The sequence below is a fragment of the Pogona vitticeps genome, chromosome 6 (assembly GCF_051106095.1).
Source record: "Pogona vitticeps strain Pit_001003342236 chromosome 6, PviZW2.1, whole genome shotgun sequence".
Lineage (NCBI taxonomy): Eukaryota > Metazoa > Chordata > Lepidosauria > Squamata > Agamidae > Pogona > Pogona vitticeps.
In genome coordinates this window covers 18,164,553-18,182,211 of record NC_135788.1, presented here as the reverse complement: position 1 = coordinate 18,182,211, position 17,659 = coordinate 18,164,553, and the positions used below count along the sequence as shown (strand labels likewise).

General features: G+C 40.9%; 1 protein-coding gene across 12 annotated transcripts in view; it reads left to right on the top strand.

Annotated features, from left to right (window-relative positions):
- MYO3A (myosin IIIA) overlaps positions 1 to 17,659 on the top strand; it is a 131,054-nt gene that overhangs the window by 10,787 nt on the left and 102,608 nt on the right. For all 12 annotated transcript variants that reach the window (XR_013537770.1, XM_073003045.2, XM_078378630.1 and 9 more), the window contains exon 3: positions 1,878 to 2,012. Coding sequence is in view for 11 of the 12 variants with exons in the window: in XM_073003045.2 (XP_072859146.2) it covers positions 1,878 to 2,012 (135 nt within the window). In the remaining variant the exon portion in view is untranslated. The remainder of the gene's footprint in view (positions 1 to 1,877; positions 2,013 to 17,659) is intronic.

Here is a 17,659-nt window from a genome sequence, read left to right as displayed (position 1 = left end):
GAGAAGGGAAGACTCCCTGGAAAAGCCCCTGATGTTGGGAAAGTGTGAAGGTGAGAGGAGAAGGGGACGTCAGAGGACGAGATGGTTGGACAGTGTCATCAGAGCTACTAACATGAATTTGACCAAATTCCGGGAGGCAGTGGAAGACAGGAGGGCCTGGCGTGCTCTGGTCCATGGGGTCACAAAGAGTTGGACACGACTTAACGACTAAAAACAACAACAATCACCATAATGTCCTTTTGTGTGGATTTTCAACTATTTGCATACATTAAACTACTTCATCCTGTTTAAACTGAAGGAATTCTGAGTGGCTGCAGAGGGAGCCATTGCAATAAACTAAAAAAATGGACTTGAAAATTTCCTTTTTTCTTCAGCTCAACTAAAGAGATTTGGGAGAGGGGAAATGAAAAAACTAATCCAAGTTTGAATAATTAGTACACTGTGAATACATGTTGTTACTGCTGAAGCACTGACTGATTCCTTGTGCTTTGCTTTTTGTAAATTAATAGTGATAAGTTTATAATAAAGCTGGGAACATGTGAATGAGACAAATTAAGGAGCCCCTTTTTTGTATCTGACTGTATTATGGAATAGTTAGAGCTTGGGAAAGTTATAGAGCTGGGGTTGACTTGTTAGAGTTCTAGGCCAGAAAAGTGATTTTTCTGTTTCACAATAGTAGATTAAAACTATTAACACTTAACTTCAGAGGTAAAATGAAGTTCTGTTTTGTAGGTTGGAATTCTTACATGCATAGGTAAGAATAAGTAAAAAAAAAAAGCAGGGATGTAAAAAGCAGGAGTGTGGACTCAAGTCATGGGACTTCCTGTCCAGTCTTCATTAAATTGCACTGGTAACTTGACTCAGACTTGATTTGGGGTTTTATTTTTCAATGACTTGGACTCAACTTGCCATTCAGAACCCACACACCCCTCTGGTTTTTTTGGGGATTAAGGACTTGAGCTTGGTACTAGGGATTTCGTGCCAAAGACTTGGACTTGAGACTTGGAGCCCAAGGACTAGCCAACATCTCGGGTAAAAAGAAAATTAAAAACTTCCATCCAGGCTTCTAAACGTTGAGGCAGGAGGTCTCAGATCTTCCAAGAACACTTCTTGCCAGAAGCCTTTTTTCTTTGTTTTTTCTTTAATTAAGTACTTATGGATTCCGTTTACAAGCACAGTGTTTATATCCTGTTTTTCCACTGCAAATTGTGCTTAAGTAAAATGAAACACAGTATACTCATAATTAAAAGCATAAAGGTAAATCAATTTAAGAATATCCCATAAAAAGAAATAACCAGCTGTGTAGAAAGTACTCCAGCAAACATGTCAGCTTAAATGTGAAATAAAAATATACTTCCTCATCAAGATGAGGGCCACAGAGATGAAGGTAACATGGCCTCTGTCAGTAGGGCTCTGTCAATTCTGGGATCAGCCACTGAGAATGCTGTTTCACATTCCCATCAGATGTGCTTCCAGCAGTAGTAGTAAGATTGAAAGAAGGGCCTCTTCCAAGGTATACTTTATTATCTCAGGAGACTACAAATGTTACATTACTTTTCAAAATCTGTATCATGCAGGACATTTTATTCAACACCAGTTATTTTCTTTCCTAGTGCTGTGATCTCATCTGTTTAAATTTGGCCATTTTTAAAAGAAGTAGCAAATGAAAAATATCCACAACAGAGAAGAATGAAATCTATTTTTCATAAGCCTTTCATTTTTAACTTTCATCATCATCATCATCATCATCATCATCATCATCATCAATCATCATCTATTTATTATTATTATTATTATTATTATTATTATTATTATTATTATTATTATTATTATTATTATTATTATTATTATTATTATTATTATTATTGTGACCCTAGGATATTGATGAAGAAATTGAAGCTGAATACAACATTTTGATGGCTCTTTCTGATCATCCAAATGTAGTCAAGTTCTATGGATTATATTACAAAAAAGATGTGAAGGATGGAGATCAACTCTGGCTGGTTCTGGAGGTGGGTATTTTTCCTTATGGTTTGTAAGAGACTGCACTGGGAGCAAGTCTTCTCCAAACGTCTCAAATTGTTCAGTCTCAAATCGCAGTGGTTTTCTTGGAGTGTTTGAGACCAAGTTTTCCAAGGCCGGCCTCGTTTTCTCTTTCCTCCAGGAGGTATCTGCCGTAGTGCATTTTTCAAGTGTCAATCTTTGGGCATGCATAAGATGTGTCCGGCAAATTGCATTCAACATTTATTCATGGTTGTCGATAGATGTTATGAGTGTGATCTTTGTAGTATTTCTTATTTACTTATTTACTGATATTTCTTATTACTTTTTTACTGATATGGTTATAATATGAAATGCAAAGGATTTTTCTAAGGCAACGTTGTTGGAAAACATTGAATCGTTCAGTCGTCTTGGTTGTGCATTTCCATGTTCACAAAAATATATTGCAGTAGGTATAGCAATACTCTTAAAGAGTTTTATCTTTGTGGCGATACTTATGGCGGCTGTTGACCAGACTGAGAGCTGAAATATATCCAATGCCTTTCCAATTCGGCAGTTGACTACAGGGATTTAAATCATTGTGCCATTATAATCATTATTTGCTCCTGTTGCTGTGCTGCTACATGTTTACTTGGGTACAGGTGCCCTTTTTTTTTGGTAGAAGAGAATAATGTATTTTGAAGTAATAGTATGAAAATGTAACTGTATCTGTATCTGGCAGGGGCAGACCTACATTTTTGTGCTCTGAAGCTTGAAAGGTGATGGAGGCCCCTTTGCAACAAGCAATAAGGTCTGGGTGACCACTGTTACCTTCTTCAGCGGGGTTGTTCCAAGACGAATCATCATAATGTTTTTAACATGTGGACTGAAGTCACTTCTGGAGTCCCTCGGGGATTAGAAGCCCTGCAGTTGAAGCTTAATTAGTTTCATAGTTGATCTGGCCACTCTCAGTAAATGTTTTTAAAAATAGAGAGAAGGAGTGCAGCAGTTAGTGGGTCATAAATGTAACAGGCTTGTAATGTCTTTCTTTTGTACCTTTTCCTGTGTGTTTGGTGCCTTCCTTTAAATCCCTGTGGAATCTCTACAGTGGGAGTAGAGTAACAGATGGCTTGAAGCCCTGTATCCTGGATTGTATCCTCACTCCAGTTGCAATCGCAAGCTGGATTTTTCAAGAAAACATGAGACCCTTTGGCTGGATATATTGATATTGCTGGGATGGTACAACATAGTGTGATCCTATTCTGGATGCCAGCCTGCCATGTCCTGTCTTAGGATATGCCATTCCAGCTTCCCTCTTTTCCAAAGTTTTCCATTCCATCCACCCATCTAACGTCAACAGTCAATTTAAACTCGGTGACTGCCAAGCACATCCGGTCTTTCTTGGGCTAATTGGATGGAATTTTCCCTTTAGAACTCTCCCCCCCCCTTTTTTTATTGTACTTACTGCTGGACTGCTCCCAAGCTGGCTAGGGTTTCCATTTTGTGTGTGTGTGTGTGTGTTGCCATTTTATGTACACAAACCGTAGCATTTGCAGTCCAAAGCGTATGGTTGAAAGAAATTATGTTTGCTGACTCACCTTCGTCATGCAGCAGGACTGCCCTAAGAATGTGTCTTTCTGTCTTTTTCCTTCCAGCAGGTCTTGAGGGTTAATTAGTAATGCTAACTGCACACTGCTAATCCCAAAGAATAATCATCATGGAGGATTACTGTGATCCAGTTGGCAGCAGTGTCTGCTAATTTAAAGCCTGCCTGAAGTGATACTAAGTTATATTATTTGCCTTTGATCTTTTAAAAATGAACATCAAGCATTCCCGTTTTGTTCTCATTTAATTCCAGAAGAGAACTGTATAAATATTTAAATTCAACTGTAAATTTCTCAGTTGGGTTGGTCTTTATAAGTTGAAAGCTTTGTTTTATCAAAATAAATGAGCAGAAGATTCTGAGAGGATTTAACAGTGGACTGCAGAGAGCTGCAACAGTGTTTGAACACTGTTCAGTATGGAGAGACATCAGAAATCTGCAGGGCTAAAACTGTGCTTTGAATTTCACAAGACCGTTCATTGCTTACAAGAGTTTCCTTTGCTAGCAAGTTTCTAGTCCTTATAGTTATCTGGAAAATGTTTAGATTGCCTACCTAGTGGCCAAAATCCTGCTCCATATTGTGGTAAATTGCATTAGAGTGTGACTTACTGTATTTTTCTGGGTATAAGATGCCCCCATGTATAAGACACCCCCACTTTTCTAACCAAAAATTAGCAAGTGTAGGTTGAAAGGGATCTAAGCCTATAATTTAGCAAGTGTAGGTTGAAAGGGATCTAAGCGCTGCAGGATTGCTTTGATCCCTGTTTTCCCCTTCACTTGTTTTTGTTCTCTCCTCAGCTTACATCTGTGTATAAGACAACCCTCAATTTTTAGTCTAAAGATTTTAGACAAAAGTGTAGTCTTATACACTGAAAAATATGGTACTTCAACACAGCAAGTTATTGTGAAAGTAGACCCATTTGAATCAATGAAATCTACAGAGGAGTTTTAGAAGAGGTAGCTGTCTTAGTCTGTGCTTTTAAAAAAAGGAAGACAAAGACTGAGGAAGTGGACTTGTTCATGAAAGCTCACATTAAAATAGGGTAGTGTTTAATGTGCCACATGGGGGAAGAGGCAGTCCAGCCCTGGGATCCCATCTTCCATGCCGCTGCAGAGGTATGAACAGGGATCAAGAACAAGAGGAGCCGCCTCCTGTCAGCCAGCCTGACCGTGGAAGAGGTTGGGGGCCTGGTTACCTGAGCCTCTGGCAGTGCAGCCCCCGGTTGACCTAGTGCCACCACTGCCTTGGTGTCCTGACCACCCAATAGGAGCCAACTCCAACCCAGCTCCAGCGCTGGACATGCAAGTGGCAGCAGGTGCTGCAAAAGAGGCTCTGGGAGAGGTAGCGCCCTCAAGAGCCCGGTCCCCACTATCTGCCTTCACTAGCCCTCCCTAAAAGGACTGTGCCTCCGGTTTGGGACTCATACTTTCCACCTACTTCTCTGGACCTTGACTTTCAGGGCCCCCAGTGAAGTCAACTGGATTCTCAGCTGGACTAACTTTGCCCAGAAGGTTAGTGCTGGAAACTTGACCCTCTTGGAACACGGGGGAAGAGGCAGTAGGGGCTAAGCCTATAACTTTAATAGGAGTGTGCAGACAAACCAGGCTGGAACTTGTGGAATTTTTACAGGGGGACCCCTGAGCCACCAGGCCCTGGCAGATGGAGGCGGGACTCCCAATCTCCTCCGTATTTGATGGTGTTTTTTGTTGTTGAATTCTATGAGCGGCTTCTCATTTTTCCACTATGTTGTAGGTCAGAAGTGGGAAACCTTTCTAAATGGCCTTAGAGGCAATATGTTCAGGATTATAGACTCACAGTGGATGGGGAGGAGCTGTCACTCTGTTAGATATTCTTTTTCCCTATCACCAGCCAATTCTGATCTCTTAGGCGAATAAGAGAAAAGTTACTTTCTGGACAACAACTCCCAAATTTAAGTTGCCTGCATGCTGACTTTGGAATTCTGGAAAGCATAGTCCAGAAAAGTAACTTTGGAATCTGGAAGGATGCAAGAAAGGCCTGGGAGGGATGTTTGCATGTTGCTTTTTATGTTTGCCATGATTTTGCGTGTGTGCGCACATACACAGTTGTTGCCTACAATGAAACAGGTTTTCTTTTTTAAAAAAATAGAAGCCTTAGAGTATAGGATTGTTCCTTATATTGAATCAGAATATTGATCCTTGTAGCTCAGTAAGATCAACTCTGATTGGCAGCATCTGCTGGGGCTTTCAGGCAAGATTGTCTTCCAGCCATTTCTGTAGATGCCAGGGACTGAACTGAGCATTCCTGTATGTAAATCATGTGCCCTGCCATTGAACAGTGCGCTAAACAGTGAGTCTACAGTGTTTGTTTGCTGTTGTACTCATGTTGTGCCTCCGGACTTCCTGTAAATATTTGGTTGACCACTGCAGGGCCAAGAGTGCTAGACTAGGCAGGGCGATGGTTTGATCCAGCAGGCGTTTTCTTATGTATTGCTAGATGGTCTCCCACAAGCCACCTAGAGTAATCTTAATTGATTAGATAGGCGGGATAGAAATAAAATAAATAAATAAATAAATCCTGCTGTAAGTTACAAGATCAGGTTGGTTCTAGGCACTTGGAAATAGAATGAAAGTAGACCCTGTGAGTAATAAACTTCTTTCAAATTCCAGAGAAGTGGGAGTTGGTGGCAGTCATTTTTGTTCATAAAGAGACTTGGAGGAGTGTCTTGTCTCAGTAGTTCTTCTATGCATCTCTTTTACGTGTGTGGCAGCCAGTATTGCCTTAAAGAAAGGTTCTGTCACCTGGAACCAGGACTAGAGATGGGTACAAACCACAAAAACGTGGCTATCCACAAATCATCTGAACTTAAAACAACAACAACCCATAAGCTGGTTTGTTTTTTAAAAGAAGCTCGTGCCTGGGCGGGGGGGAACTAACCCCCCCGCCTGCCCCGTGACCTTCCCACTGTGCCCGTTGCCTCCCTACATGATCCTGCCGCCACCTCCTCCTTTGCTGCAAATGGGCAACCCGGAACCTTCCTGCCCTGATCCGGTGCGACGCAGTGCTGGATCTCCCATTTGCAGCCACGCAGCTGCCCCTTCCCACTGTTTTGATGAGCCCAAACCAACTAACCAGTGCTTTTAAACAAACTTTCTGGTTTGTTTTTTTCGTTCATGCCCATCTCTAAGCATGACTGTCAAATTTTCTGAGTACCTTACAATTTATTTGGCACCAAGCCAAAATACTGTTCTTAGATGTCTTCAAGTCGCCTCTAATTTATATCGTGTTTCCCCGAAAATAAAAAAAAGGGTCTTATATTAATTTTTGCTCCAAAAAACGCATTAGGGCTTATTTTCATGGGATGTTTATTTTTTTTTTTATGTACAACAATCTACATTTATTAAAATACAGTCATGTAATCTTCTTCTGGTTGCTGCACAGTGGTGGAGGGCGGGGTTTCACTTAACGAGGGCTTATTTTGGGGGTAGGGCTTATATTACGAGCATCCTGAAAGTTCATACTAGGGCTTATTTTCAGGTTAGGTCTTATTTTGGGGAAAACAGGGTAGAGACTCTGTGAATGAGCAGACCAAATCTGTGAGTCTGTTCCTTATGTGCACTTTATCAGGAATGTTGTTTAAATTGTATTTTGGCACTAGGATTCTTTTAGCATTATTTTTCAGTTTTACTCTGATGTTGGATATTAAAAGTTCATGATCTGCTTCTGGTCTTGTTTTGGCAGTGGGAATACAGCTTCTCCATCTCCTGTTTCCAGTTACTTAGTCTAATTGATTTATTTATTGGCCATTTGCTGATGTCCACGTGTATAGTTGTCTTTTCAGTTGCTCGAAGCATGTATTTGCAGTAAACAGATTGTTGGCTTCACAGACCTCTATGAGTCTCTCCTGTGCTTCATTTCTGATACCTATACCAGATTTCCCAACGTTAGGTTTTGCTTTGTTCCCTAATTTTGCATTCCAGTTACCTGTGATTATGAGCATGTCTTGTTTTGACGTGTGGTTAATTTTCTCCTGGATTCTTGTATAAAAGTTTTCAATTGCATCCTATTCCGCCTCTGTAGTTGAAGCATAGACTTGAATAATGGTTATGTTGCTAGGTTTTCCATGGAGTCAGAGCTCAATTATAGCCCCGAACTGCTTGTGCTGCATCTTGATTTAGTTATTAGAGCTGCTCAATTTCTTGAGTTTGTCATTTCCAGTATAAAGTCGTTTTCAGTTGTCTGACTGAAAATATCAAGGTCCAGTCCACTTTAGCTCACTGACACTAAGCACTGTAATGTGTAAACGTTCTATTTCTTGCTTAACAATTCCCAGTTTATCTTGATTCATACTTCTCACGTTTCATCTTCCAATTTCATATGTTGTACAACATCAGACTTTCATTTCTGTGCACATCAGCCACTAGACATCCTATCAGCTTCACTGTAGTCACATCATTAGTGGCAGTACAATTTGTACTTCTCCTTTGCTCTTCTCTGTAGCTGATTGAGTGCTCTGTGACCAAAGAATCTCATCTTCCAGCACTATCTCTTGTTTCAATTTGGACAGTCTCATCATAGGATTTTCATAGTAAGGAAAATTCAGCAGTGGTTTATCACTATCACCTTCTGCGCAGTTAGTTTGAGTGTTACCACTGTTCCCTATTCCACTAGTGTCACCTTCAGCTACCACTGCTGCCCAGAAACTGCTGGAACGATCTGTTTTCTTCTACTGACGTGGCTGTTATCCTTTAAGAAGGTGGATGCATCTTAGGCTAGTATCTCAGCTGTGACCATTCTGCTTTAGGTGGCCCTGCTAGGAGTCTAAGCTGGTAATGGAGTCTTGCCTCCTAACAACATTGCTTTCAGCTTCACTGACACACTTGAACCCCTTCAGCATGTTAGCATGTGGATCCAAGAAGGGGAAGCCATAATGGTATCAGAATTAACATCTGCTTGGCTTCAGATGGTTCTGGGGTTGCTTCATATCCAGTAAATAAGAACAGGTGATTCTGCTGTTAAAAATACTTCATTTTAAACAAGGACAGTCTCTCTTCCGTACTCACCATTTCTGGCTCTTCTGTGGAAGCTTGTTTGCATTTTCATTCCTTGTGCCCGCACATGCACACCCATATTGTATTACTTGTGCATCTCCTTCCTGCTATATTAATCTTATTTCCCTACCACATGTGTGGAAGCAGTCCAGTAACACTGTGAACAAAAGCAGGTTACTTGAAACCATTTTGTGAATGATGACAAAATAGTCTGCTATAGAGCTATTATTGTGGTAAATGTCAATAGCCCTGAAAACAGAGCTGCTTTCTTTTTGTCTGTGTCCTCTAATTATGCTCCATTGCATACTGTTTTTGAAAAGAATCCATGTATGGGAAATAAATATGCTAGCCAATCAGAGAGCTTTTTCCCCATTCTTCAGTCTGGGCTATTTTTCCATGTAATTATTCTTTTTAATCCCACTCTACCATTTTTGGTCCATTATGGCTCAAAATCAGCCTTGATTAGGCCATTTCTGTTAATCAGACCAGTACTACCTTTTCTTTACTTTGCAATTACAGTAATTCTGCTCTTCAGAAATCATGTCCTTCCCCCGCCCCCCTTCCAAGATCAAAGATTTGTGAATACAAGTGGGTTTTAGAACACCCAAGCCTGGTAAATAGTTGTAATTTTCTGAGGGAAATTATATATTATAGCCCCTTGCTTTGGCAGAGAGAGGGTATAAATCATTGCCTACAGAATAAGGGCTAGCTTTCTTAGCACCTTGTTTTCATCATTATGTAGCAAAGCAGAAGCCAGAGAGAAGTTTAACTATAAAATATCAGTAAATATGGATGAAGGCACAATATTTGTGAGTACTGCAGTTCAGTTACAATCTTGACATTTTGCATGTACAAAATATTGTTTGTTACACTGATACATACTGTATGTCCTTTCCTTCTGTAATCTTGTGCTAATGTATATGGCTCTCGACCTCTCCACTTTGTTCTTACAACTGTGTGATATAGGTTAAGCTGACAGTGTATTTGCCCTAGAGTCACCCAATGAGTTTCATGATTAGGTGGGGATTTGAATCCAAGTCTGAGTCCTCATCACAGCTTTTTAGCCACTACTAATCCTGACAGTCGAGGGATGTGGTGGTGCTGCGGGTTAAACCGCAGAAGCCTCTGTGCTGCAGGGTCAGAAGACCAGCAGTCGTAAGATCGAATCCACGCAACAGAGTGAGCTCCCGCCACTTGTCCCAGCTCCTGCCAACTTAGCAGTTCGAAAGCATGTGTAAATGTGAGTAGAAAAATAGGTACACCTCGGGTGGGAGGGTAATGGTGTTCCATGTCTAGTTGCGCTGGCCACGTGACCACAGAAACTGTCTTCAGACAAATGCTGGCTCTATGGCTTGGAGACGAGGATGAACACCGTGCCCTAGAGGCAGACACGACTGGACTACATGTCAAGGGGAACCTTTAACTTTACCAATCCTGACAGTTATACCAGCCCCCATGATGTAATTCTGTCTAGAGGTAGAATTCTAGGGACAGCAAAACTTTCTCCTTTCCACCAATAACAACAAATGAAATACATTCCTTGGTCTAGTTAAGAGGCTGCTGAAATGAGGAATGTCTTTGGGCAAGCCAAGAGTGGGTTTGTCAATGAGGTAGGTAAACTGTAAGCTCATTTCTGGTATTCAAAACAAAGCTTTGAGATGGGCATGTGAACACTTCTTTAAAAATATGATTGTGCCAAGGCACTATTTTTCATTTGGGTCCACTTGATGGATCTTGAAATTCTGGCAAGAAAACCCCAGAGTAGGTCATCTAAGCTGAAACATTGACCTTACCTAGTCTAGAATTTCTGGGTCTCCTTTTAAAACTGAGACTTGAACTACTGTATTTTTTGCTCTATAAGATGCACTCCCCCCCAAATGGGGGGGAGTCTGTGCGTCTTATGGAGCAAAGCTGGCAATTTCGGCCCCATGGGGGGTGGGGGGGAGCCTCCCAAGGGTCCGAGTCTGCCTTCCAGGACCTTTGGGAGGCTCCCCCACCCCCACGGGACCAGCGGGGGCAAAATCGTGACCTTCCAGGACCTTTTTGAGCCTTTCCAAGCCTCAGAAAAGGTCCTGGAAGCTGGCGATTTCGCCCGTACTGGCCCCGTGGGGGGTGGGGGGAGCCTCCCAAGGGTCCTGAAACACACCCTAGGACCCTTTGGAGGCTCACCCTGCCCCCCACGGTGCCAGAGGGGGCGAGATCACCACCTTCTGGGACTCTTTTGAGGCTTGGGAAGCTTCAGAAGAGTCCCTGAAGGTGGTAATTTTGCCCCCTCTGGCCCCTGGGGGGCTGGGTGAGCCTCCAAAGGGTCGTAGGGTGTGTTCCATAAGACGGACCTCTCCATAAGGCTCACCAAATTTTTAGGAGAAGAAAACAGATTTTTTTTCCTGTTTTATTCTCCTAAAAAAATTGGTGCGTCTTATGGAGTGAAAAATTGGTATATTAGGTAGATTCTTTTTTGTGTGTGTTTCTAATCCAGCTGCTAGTTTCTACTTCCAAGAATTTCCCAGTGGAACAACACACAAAAATGGATGGAGTAGTTATATAGCGATCAAGTTCCAGTTTAGCTTTATTCTTTGGATTTTTTTCCCCTTGTATAAAATATTTCCCTGGAAGATGAAAGACAAATGGTTTAGAGCAGTGATTCCCAACCTTGGGTTCCCAGATATTCTTGGGCTATAACTCCCAGAAGCCTTCACCATTAGCTGTGTTGGCCAGGATTTCTTGGACATCTGTGGACTTAACATCTGGAGACTCAAGGTTGATAACCACTGGTTTATAGGAGCCAGGCCACAGAATCAAAGCCCTGGGGCTTGTTAATAAGTAAGAATGATGATGATGTTTGCCAGTCCCCTCAAGTGTTTTTGTTCCCTCTGAGTCTAGCTGTTGTTTTCACCTTAGTTGAGTGCATATGTGGACTTCCCCAGCAACAACAATATGTTACTTCGATCAAACTCTGTAGTAATGCGAAGAGTTTAAGTGCCATGGTCTCATGACCTCTAATTGACAAGTAGGGCCCATTTATTCACCAACAAATGTTTTCTATTACATGACATCTGCAACATTTTCACTCTGTAAGGTCGCAGGGCCTGGCATCTTGATAGATTTCTAAAAGAACCCACATTTTGCATAGTACAGTACTCTGTAACAGCCAGATTTACCACATGGGGAGAGAGGCTAGAAAAGACCGGTGTTATTTTTGTTTAAGCTTTATTTGCACAAATGTGCTTAATTTGCTCAAAAATAGTTATTACTGCTTCTCTTGTAGAGAGTGCTGCTATAAAATATTTTACCCACTTGTGAGTTGAGGAGAATAATTTTGTGACTCCTCACCCTTGCATTTGAAGATGAGAGGAGAGAATTTACATCCCTAGTTCTGAATGGGGTCAATGACTCTCAAAGCTATGGGGACACCAGCTCCCCAATACCAGTGTTGAGTCATTGGTAACCTGGGGTTAGAGCACTTCACATTCATTGTTAATGGATCTGGATGAATAGAGATGTGTCACCTGTATTATAGATGAACTATGAGCTTAAACTGGAAGATGAGCAGGAGGACTTTGACAGTGATAAGGGTGCCATTAAAAATGACTTATTGTGCATCAGAAGCCAGCACTCCATTACATATCTCTCATTATTCAAATAATATGTAAATCCTCTGTTAATTTAGTCCATCAGAGAGTCATGCTGGACAAGCAAGGGAGGCATATTTAAGAAGTGACCCTTAGAGTCATCATTTTTCTTGATGTCAGAGGAATGTGAAAAGAGGAACAGGTACTATGAATTAGATGTAAGTTGAAAACTGGCAGCCAGGTACTGTACCAAGTGGTGGCTTATCGCTTGGGGTGTATGCTAGAAGTGCTAGTGAACTTCTCTTAAACTTAGTTTATAATTCAGTAGTTTGGAACCATTGACCTTCCTCTCAATTACATTGTACTTTTAACTCCCAGAATCCCCAGTGAGGATAGGCAACAGTAAAGCATTATGGGAGCTGCAGTCCAAAACATCTGGAAGACCACAGGTTTCCTAGACCTGTTGTATGAAACTTCTAATGCAGCCAAGGTGATCTTAACAAGCCCTAAAATTCTCCAGGTCACCACTTTTGAACAATCCTGTACGAAGTTTCCTAGCTTCTTTCGTCCTTCCATTTGCTTTGCCTCCCACCTCCATCTTTCAAGGGCATTTGTCTCATTCCTAAACTTAGTTGCCCTAGTTGGGAAATGTAGTCCTTTCTCTGGTTTCCTGCAATTCTGACTTTTTTCCCCCTTTTGTATTACACCTTAAGGCAAGCTGGCTGACACTGTCAGCAAACCCTGTAAAAAGTACCCATTTTTGTGTTCTGAGTTTTGAAGAACTGACCCAAGAGACTGCTTTTTCGCTTGATGTGATGGTTCTGTTCTTGTGTTGTGAGCTGCTTGAGGCATGAAAGTGACCTTCAAGTTAACAGAGTGGACAACAGCAGCAACAATCTCTTGATTCAATTGTTTGTGTGCCATGTTCACACACAAAGGACATACAAAGGGGCATTATTGTAGGTAACGCAGCTACCCTGACCCTTTTGTCCCTAGAGATCTGGCAAAGCTCAAAGCTGAGCGCCATTGATAAGTGTTATAAAACCTTTCTATTTATAGTGACACTCATTGGCAGAAGTTAATCGGAATTTGACTGCACAGCATTAGAGCGTGTTCTGTTAGATTCAAGATTTTATTTTATTGTTTAAAAGGGCTTTTGAAGCACAATGAAGTCTTGTGATTACTAGGCACGGCTAGAGTAATTTGGGGCTGAAATGAAATACAGATTTCGGTCAGCTGAGGTCAAGGAGAGATCATTACAGTATTTGAGTCATCAAACAAAAGGTTTTGCCTATGAAATGGGGCAAACTGGACACTGTATTCTTCCTAATTATGGTCTGTCATGTTCAAAAGCTTAGAAGTTGGAATCACTCAAAAGTTGGAACTTGTGATTATAGGTCTTGAATAGGACTTCATAGTTTCCCATACTAATACATCATTGCTTCTCCATTTAAAAATATGCTGTAGACAAGTGACATTGGACATCTTGTCATACAGATGTCTTGTTACTCCCTCTTATTCTAAATGCAACCTTATCTGTAATGGTTTGTTATTATGACTATAGTAGGTTGTGGAAACAAACCTGAGAGGATTTTTCTCTTAAAAGACGGTATAGAGATTCTTAAATGTGGGTATATTCTAAAGTTCACTGAGGAGATATTTAAAATATTAATTTCCTTTATTATATATCCCTGGCATTTATTAAGCTGCCCTGTCGCAATAATTTTGGTATTATCTGTGTTTGCTGCACTTTTCTCCTTCAGCTGTTTGTTTTATAATACAGTACATGGATGGATGGATATTGGTTTTTCATTCTCAATGATGTGATTTTCCTGAGAGTTTTAGAAATGAAGTGGGAATATGAGCTAAAATAATGGTTTTTAAAATAGATAATATTGGATTTACAAGATGGCGGATGGGCCCATGAAAACAGGAAAATAAAATGAAGCAAAAAGGACCCTGTTTTTAGATTGTGAAAACAACTCATGAGATGCTAAAGCAATACTGCTTTAGTATATAGGAAAAAATGTTATGTAATTGGAGGTGCCTATTAAAAAAAGACAGCATCTACACTAATCCATTAAATTCAGCAGGATTTGGATTAGCACTGCAATACGGTGCAGGTATGGTTCAGTGTAGATTTCTCCTGCTAACTCTAGGATAAGTGTGTAGGCCGTGTCTTTCATTCTAAAAAGCATGTCAAAGCTAATTCAAAGAAAGAGTGGACTATGCTAAATTAATGGTGGTAACACAACTATTTGTATTATTTTCCTTGGCTTCTACTTCTCTGTAAGTTTTTCATTAATACTGTTGCCAACCTGTATGTTCAGCTGCACCGTTTTAGTTCTGTGGGTTCAATGGGGGGCAGGATAGATGGGTGGGAGGCAGGGACCTCATCTTCCATCTGCGACAGCAAAGATTGTCATGATAAAAGGAGTGCTGACACAATTAGTAAAAATAGACACTGGGCTTGAAAAATTAAATTGGAGGGGAGACATGGCCTACAAGGATTACCTTAAACTGTGAAGAAAATAGAACAAGGCTATTATTAACCAGGGAAGATGGGGGTTATTTGCACAGGTCAGAGGAGAGCACAGGGGTAAACATGCTTTCTAATCTCTTTTCTGCGACATGCATTATAAAGACCCTTTTTACCACAGCAGGCTCCATTTTGTCAATGGACAAAATAAGTGTGCTAATGGGATCAAAACAATGTGGCCTAGTTTTTCTTCCTGCCCAGGCCTGACTCTTCACTTTCTCAAGGATAATAGTTACGTTACTTCAATGGACAGCTGCAGTTTTTAAACTGGATTTTCAGCAAGAAGGCTGAAAAAGAGAAGAATTTTGCTGGGCTTATTCATAAAAAGCTTTAAAAAATAAACCCAAATGTACAATTAGTTGTGTGAATGATATTTGTATGTTTAACACTTTTTTGAGGGGAGGCAACTTTCTTTCTTTCTTTCTTTCTTTCTTTCTTTCTTTCTTTCTTTCTTTCTTTCTTTCTTTCTTTCTTTCTTTCTTTCTTTCTTTCTTTCTTTCTTTCTTTCTTTACTTCTTTCTTTCTTTACTTCTTTACTTCTTTACTTATTTATTTACTTATTTACTTATTTACTTATTTATTCAACTAGCTAGCTAGCTAACTAACTAACTAACTAACTTATATATATGCCACCCACACTACCCAAAGGTCTCTGGGTGACATGCAACAATTTAAATGCAATAAAAAGCAATTAAAATACAATTAAAAATACAGTGTTCTAAAACTTGCCATCAGGACCTACAGTTGATACTATTTCAGTCGAAAAAAACTTCTGGAACAGGATGGTTTTGATCTGGTGCCGAAATGTCATCAGCGCCAGACGAATCTCACTCAGGATGGCGTTCCATAGTCTGGGGGCAGATGCCAAAAAGGCCCTTTGTCTACCGTCCCTCTTACCTCCTTGAGGGATGTCTCTTTCAAAAGGGCCCCCTGGCTAGATCTTAATTGCCGAGTAGGCTCATATAGAAGGAGGCGGTCTTTCAGGTATCCAGGGCCCAAGCCGTTTAGGTCTTTATATGTCAAAACAAGCACTTTGAATTGGGCCTGGGCAGCAACTGATAGCCAATGCAGTTTGAACAGAATCGGCCTGATATGTTCCCTAGCAGCCCCACCAATCAGCTCAATTCTGAACCAGTTGCAGTCTTCAAAGGCAGCCCCATATACAGTGCATTGCAGTAATCTATACGGGATATTACCAGTGCATGCATAACTGTTATGAGACGCTAGTTGCTCACTCTACCTACCCTAAAAAACAATGCCCAGATAAAGTTTGGAATGTGACAGAAAAATGGTAGGTTTTGTTGGTGCAAAATGTTAAGACAGAATTATGAAAATTCTGAATTAGCAGTAACAAGGAAGCATATTCCCTGACAGCTTCTACTTGGCTTCCCCTGCAAATTGGTGTTGTTACAGTATTCAAGAATTTACTAGTGATAAAAGGCTTAGCATTATGTCTGATCCTAGACTTTGGCTTGTTTCCTTAAGCCTAAATCTGGAAGCTGATTGGCTTCTTTGGCTTCAAACTCCGGTTTGTAGAGAAAAGGGAAGCCATGACTTGAAATTTGGAAGAGCAATGTTGAATTCTATAGCGGCTAAATTCCTGCTTACTGTAGCTCAGCTTTTCAGCCTTCTGAATGGAATAGCATGACAACAAGACCTCCTGAGGTGGCATATGTGTGCATTTACATAACCACGTGTATGTGCACCTCTTGCACAATTTTGTTGTTGTTTCAACTTATATACCACTCCCTAGTGCTAGAGCACTTTCTGGATGATTGAAAACATAATTATGTAAACAACGACTTAAACAACCATTTTTCCCCAGCGAGCTTGGATGCTCCACTGACCTCAGAAGGATGGAAAGTTGGGTCAACCTTGAGCTAGCTACCTGGCTCCATTTTCTCAATTAGGCAATAAAAAGCCACCACTATAATTTTACTGGATGTCCCCTTTCTCCCCTTGCTTATTTAATTTATGTAGCTTACTTCATTTGTGACATTGGGCTCCCTTTCCTTCAAACAGTCCTTCTTTAGTATATCATAGTGAAATATATCCTCACATCAGTGAGTGTAGTCCTCTAAGCTTCCTGGAGCCACTACCACTGCAGCAGAGTGGAAACAGTAATGGAGTTCTCTGACAGTGGCCAGATTGTCTTCTAGGACCTGGTTCTCACTCCATGAGACCTCTGTGAACCCTGTAGCTCCTGGTGTGGACAGCTCTACAAGGTGCAATCCTCGATTTCACCTGAGACCTCCATGGACTACACCCATCCATTTTTCAGAAATGGAAGGAACTAGATATAATTTTAAAGCTTCTTTGAGCCTCAAAAAGGTAGGTGAGGCATTTGTTTTACATTAAATGGGATAGTTATGGCCCACCAAGGCTTCTAGGCATAGAATTGGCCACTTGAACATTCCTCCAGATAAAACCAGTATGGGAATATCAAGGGGTTCCAGGGCAGCCTGGAAGCTGTATTTCACCCACCCCATCCTAAAACATTTTCTCTACAAGTGGATAGATGCTTTTTAAGTAAGATAAAGGATGAGAGTCTGGGGAGAATGTCACCGGGTATTACATTTGGCAACATCATGAAAAACCCAACAGTCCTGTATATTTTTCAGTTGCTGGAGCAAGGTTTTTGTGCTAGTTATGGTGGGAGTGCTACCATTTTCTTCATGGTGTTGAATTTCTTGCCATTGACTAAGAGTCTTGGATTGTGGCATCCCTGCTGTAGCAGCTTCCATTTGCAGGTGAAATCAAGCAGAAGCAGTAAGGCAATTCTGCACTGGTGTGTTTATTTGCTATTTCCCAATGGGCTTGAATTCGCTACATTTCTAGTTTGCAGTTTTGTGGAAATGCAGCTGTAATGTTTTTTAGTGGTTCAGGATGGCCAGCAAGTGCATCTTCACTACATTTTATGGCTGAAATCCTGTT